The 4,887-nt window shown below is 33.6% G+C and overlaps 1 protein-coding gene across 1 annotated transcript; it reads right to left on the reverse strand.

Annotated features, from left to right (window-relative positions):
* Positions 1-640: 640 nt before the first annotated feature.
* On the reverse strand, positions 641-3,783 carry LOC107565393 (endothelial cell-specific molecule 1-like). Its single transcript, XM_016250618.1, has 3 exons — positions 3,162-3,783; positions 1,425-1,568; positions 641-1,270 (listed from the first exon to the last, which is right to left on the reverse strand). Exons 1-3 carry the CDS (start codon positions 3,466-3,468, stop codon positions 1,188-1,190), a joined length of 534 nt encoding a protein of 177 aa, XP_016106104.1. The 5' UTR covers positions 3,469-3,783; the 3' UTR covers positions 641-1,187.
* Positions 3,784-4,887: the final 1,104 nt, after the last annotated feature.

A 4,887-nucleotide genomic window follows, 5' to 3' on the forward strand; every position in this document is an offset into this window, starting at 1 on the left:
ATTCTCTGAAGTAAAAACTGTGACATTTTGCCTCATTGTCTCTCCTATATCTTGAGGTTAAAAACAGATCTCAGTTAACTTAAATATTAAAAAGAGAACATTAGTTACAATTTTGCACGTTTTCCCACACATTTAAAATGTTTTAAACAGAACTTGTAATTAAAAACTGAAAAACATGACTAAATAAAAAAAATGGCAAAACAACAACAACAAGAGACTGTATTTTTCCTCATAGAATTACATTGTTTTAATTTAAATCTCATACATAAAGCAGTAAGAATTCATATGATCTCTTTCAAGAGGGTTTCACAGAGATTCACAGCGAATAATTTACACCGATTAGAAGGATATACAGTCCATAATTTATAATAATCTCCTTGGTCTCATTGTCTCTCCTATATCTTGAGGTTAAAAACAGATCTCAGTTAACTTAAATATTAAAAAGAGAACATTAGTTACAATTTTGCACGTTTTCCCACACATTTCAAATGTTTTAAACAGAACTTGTAATTAAAAACTGAAAAACATGACTAAATAAAAAAAATGGCAAAACAACAACAACAAGAGACTGTATTTTCCTCATAGAATTACATTGTTTTAATTTAAATCTCATACATAAAGCAGTAAGAATTCATATGATCTCTTTCAAGAGGGTTTCACAGAGATTCACAGCGAATAATTTACACCGATTAGAAGGATATACAGTCCATAATTTATAATAATCTCCTTGGCCTTAATATAGCACACCACACACATGAAAAGCATCACTGTTTAGCATTACAGATGTCATATCAGTGAACCTTGACGCTAATGCTGATCAGAATTGGAATTGAGTCTGGTTTATAATCTTAGAATATGCATCTCATTAAATATGATTTAATTCTAATGTAAAAAGTGTTTGTGTGTGCTCATTCAGTTTAACCGCTCAGTTTCAGCATAATGAGCCCCTGCGGGAACATTATTATTGGGATAATCAAACTCTGCTGGACATTTGCATGTTTATTTGTGTGCATGTGAATGCATGCTTTGGAATAAAGACATAACTGGCATACACATCTGTAAAATATACAGAATAAAACGTGTATCTTTTTCTTTGACCCTCTTAAACATATTAAAATATATCCGTTTGGTCCTTTAATTTATTATGCTACATGTACACTGACTAAACTGAAGATGGAGAGTTGCTGTCAGCGAGGGGTGAGAAAATTGCGAGCGGAAGACCGATTGCTGCTGGTTTCAGTGTTGCCGTCGCCTGAGCCCACTTCATTACCTGTCATACAATAATAATAAAAAAATGAAATAAAATTTATATTCCGCATAATGTCACTTTATATCAAAGGACGCGTTTTAAATATATTTGAACAATTTTGTCAATTCAAAAATTATTCAATTGTTTTGTGTGCTTTAATAAACCGTGAACTCACCTTCACTTGAATGAGATTTCAGCATGGCCATTTTAGCCAAGAATTTAAAGGAGAGACAAGCGCCTGTTTCCCTGTCACACAATCCACCTGCTTTACAGTTGCATGTGTTCCGACATTCCATGCCATATGTTCCGTACATGCAGTCTGATAAGAGAAAACACAAACAGAGCCATTAGAGGATCTGTACCACTGGTCATTAACAACGACTCTTCTTGAGGATATTTGCTCATTGCCGATCCAGTGTTTGTGTAAAAGGCTCACTTATGTCTAAGACTCGGGGTAAGACTCAATTAAATGGCTGAGTGTAAGTGTGAGTAATCGGTGTGGAAGGAGTGTGTTTCACCAATACAAAGCAATGAGTGTTCTTTCACCAACTCACGTTGTTCTTACATAATACTTTAAGTAATCATTTAGGGGCCCTTGAAGGACTGTACAGAAAAGAGATTTGGAGGCGAGTTTTCTTTAGTATGCCGAACTGTTCTTTAACCTGTAACCTGAGATCACCTCGAAACCATCAGCTAATCATGAGGATTTCCATAAACATTTGAATATTATCTGCCTTGAACAGATGTGATGAATCTGTGTGACACACTAGCTAGTAAAATTTAGGAAATAGGAAAAAGTAAAGCAATTTGTCAGGACAGTCTTTAACATATATACAGAGACTATACATATATAAAAGAAATGTATATATTTATGAGTATATATATATATAACATTTTTTCTTTCACATCTCGTTTGACTGTCACTTTTGTTGATTTTGTCACTTTGTATTACAGTTTTTTTTTTGTTTAATCTAATTTGAAATATATACAGAATATTTAATTGGTATAAGGGCATCATAAATATAAAATCTTTATTGACATTTTTTCTTTCACATCTCGTTTGACTGTCACTTTTGTTGATTTTGTCACTTTGTATTACAGTTTTTTTTTGTTTAATCTAATTTGAAATATATACAGAATATTTAATTGGTATAAGGGCATCATAAATATAAAATCTTTATTGATTTATTTTTTGCATACACATTCTCTTTTACACAGCTCTTTTTGAATTCCATATTTATGGTTATATTTTTATTTATTTATGCAGGCTACATTGATGATAGGAGACAATATTAAAGGTTTGATTTTCAAGGTACATACATGTCTTAAACTTTGGTGGAAAGCTATACTTCTAATTTCATATTTTATATATTAAATATTAAATTCATTTTTAAAGATATGTTTATATTAAGATTAAATTAGAAATCCATTAATACATAAATGTTTAGTATATTAATACATTTGAAACATTAATACATTAAACATTAATATATTAATACATTTTAAATCCTCATGAGATATAATTATGGGCTAATATATATATATATAAAAGATATATAGACACGCACATTATATATATATATATATATATATATATATATATATATATATATATATATATGATTTTGGATGTGATTAACAGCACTAATATATATATATATTATATATATATATATTAGAAAAATATAAAGAAATAAAGCAATTCGTCTCTTTGGTAAGGAAGTAAAGAAATAATTGAATTTTTTTCTATGTCATTATTTTTATTTCATTTAAGTATTTAAGTTCTCTTTTTCTCTGAAAGTTGCAGTTTATAATTAAGACATAACTGATTGCAAAATTAATGAATCCGTTGAATATATGTCAATCCCCCATAATCCCATCTGTCTGAGCAGGTGCACACATCAGCCCGTACCTTTACAGATGCCATATTCATCTCCATAATCATCCTCATCCTTGTAGAAGTCGCAGAAGAGTCCCGGTCCGCACTTGACGCCGTGCATCCCGGACACGGTGCGGTAGCAGTGCTCTCCCCGTCCCGCGGCGCAGAGCTGGCAGCATCCGCAGTCATCCAGCACCGTGCTCCTGCAGCGCTGCGTCGAGCCGCACAGCGCGGGGTTGCATTTATCCGGGCAGCTGACGGCGTATTTACCAGCGGGACCCCACGCGTCAGCGTCTCCGACCACCATCAGCAGCAACACCGGGATCGCGTACAAACGCATGGCTTGAAGTGCTAGCGAACACCACGCTGGATGCTGTCCTCGGGTCTAGTGCGCTGGGGAGGAGCTGTCCTCTTCTTAGATGCGATAGTGAATGAAACGGCTCGGGCTGCATGACTGTCAGCTTTAAACAAGTTTGTTTTGCACATCGTATGCCCTCGTCAGTTTCCTCAATCCGGTGTTGTTGTCTATTTGCCAGCCTCCCCCTTTCCCTGTTTTAGAAATCCGGCGTGGAAGTGGAATTAGAGCCGTGCTGCCATCCAGGAATTGATGTCACCCCTGAAGTCTGGAGTTGTTTGTTTGAAGGTTTTTCATGATGACCCTCGTGACCCCCACAGCTCCTTGTTCCTGACATGAACGTGCATGAGGAGATGTTTTTGGTAGCGTTAAAAGTGTCTTCTTCTGAGACTTGATTTACAGTAAACAGTTTGCACACAGAAATGCACACACATTTCACAAATAATTACAAAGAAAAGGCAGCTAACACTTCTTCAAAAATCTGTTTCATTTACAAGTACTAGGCCTATGTGTGTGTGTGTGTGTGTGTGTGTGTGTGTATATATATATATATATATGTATTTTTACTATTTAAAATAACTTTTTTTTCTATTTTAATATATTTTAAAATGTAATTTACTCCTGTGATTTCAAAGCTGACATTTTAGCATCATTACTCCAGTCATATGATCCTTTAGAAATCATTCTAATATTCTGATTTGCTGCTCAAAAAAAACATATTGTTATTATTATGTTGAAAACAGCTGAGTAGATTTTTTTTCAGGTTTCTTTGATGAATAAAAAGTTCAGATGAACAGCATTTATCTGAAATAGAAATCTTTTCTAACATTATAAATGTTTTTATCGTCACTTTTGATCAATTTAAAGCATCCTTGCTAAATAAAAGTATTAATTTCTGTTACTTGTTTTTTTGAGCAGCAAATCAGCATATTAGAATGATTTCTGAAGGATCATGTGTCACTGAAGACTAGAGTAATGTTGCTGAAAATTCAGCTTTGATCACAGAAATAAATGACATCTTAAAATATATTCAAATAGAAAGCAGTTATTTTAAATAGTAAAACATATTTCACAATATTACTGCTTTTGCTGCATTTTGGATCAAATAATTGCACACTCTAAAAAAATGATGGGTTAAATACAACCCAGCACTGGGTAAAATATGGACAAACCCAGCGATTGGGTTGTTTTGACCCAGCATTTGATTTACTACCCAGAAGGTTGGGTTAAACATTTAATCCAACCACTGGGTCAAAGAACCCAATCTCGGGGTTTGTCCATATTTTACCCAGTGCTGAGTAGTATTTAACCCAGCGTTTTATTTTAGTGCAGGCTTGGTGAGCAGAAGATAATTCTTTAAAAAACATTAAAAATCTTACTGTTCAAAAATGTTGACTTGTATAA

Source organism: Sinocyclocheilus grahami, unplaced genomic scaffold (genome assembly GCF_001515645.1).
Source record: "Sinocyclocheilus grahami isolate Dianchi unplaced genomic scaffold, SAMN03320097.WGS_v1.1 scaffold999.1, whole genome shotgun sequence".
Lineage (NCBI taxonomy): Eukaryota > Metazoa > Chordata > Actinopteri > Cypriniformes > Cyprinidae > Sinocyclocheilus > Sinocyclocheilus grahami.

Bases quoted from the DNA above. Each gene is read 5' to 3' on its own strand.
- LOC107565393 (XM_016250618.1), bottom strand. From the start codon at position 3,468: ATGCGTTTGTACGCGATCCCGGTGTTGCTGCTGATGGTGGTCGGAGAC. The intron at 1,569-3,161 runs GTACGGGCTGAT...TTCTCTTATCAG, and splicing joins TGAATATGGCATCTGTAAAG to ACTGCATGTACGGAACATAT. The intron at 1,271-1,424 runs GTGAGTTCACGG...ATTGTATGACAG, and splicing joins GAAATCTCATTCAAGTGAAG to GTAATGAAGTGGGCTCAGGC.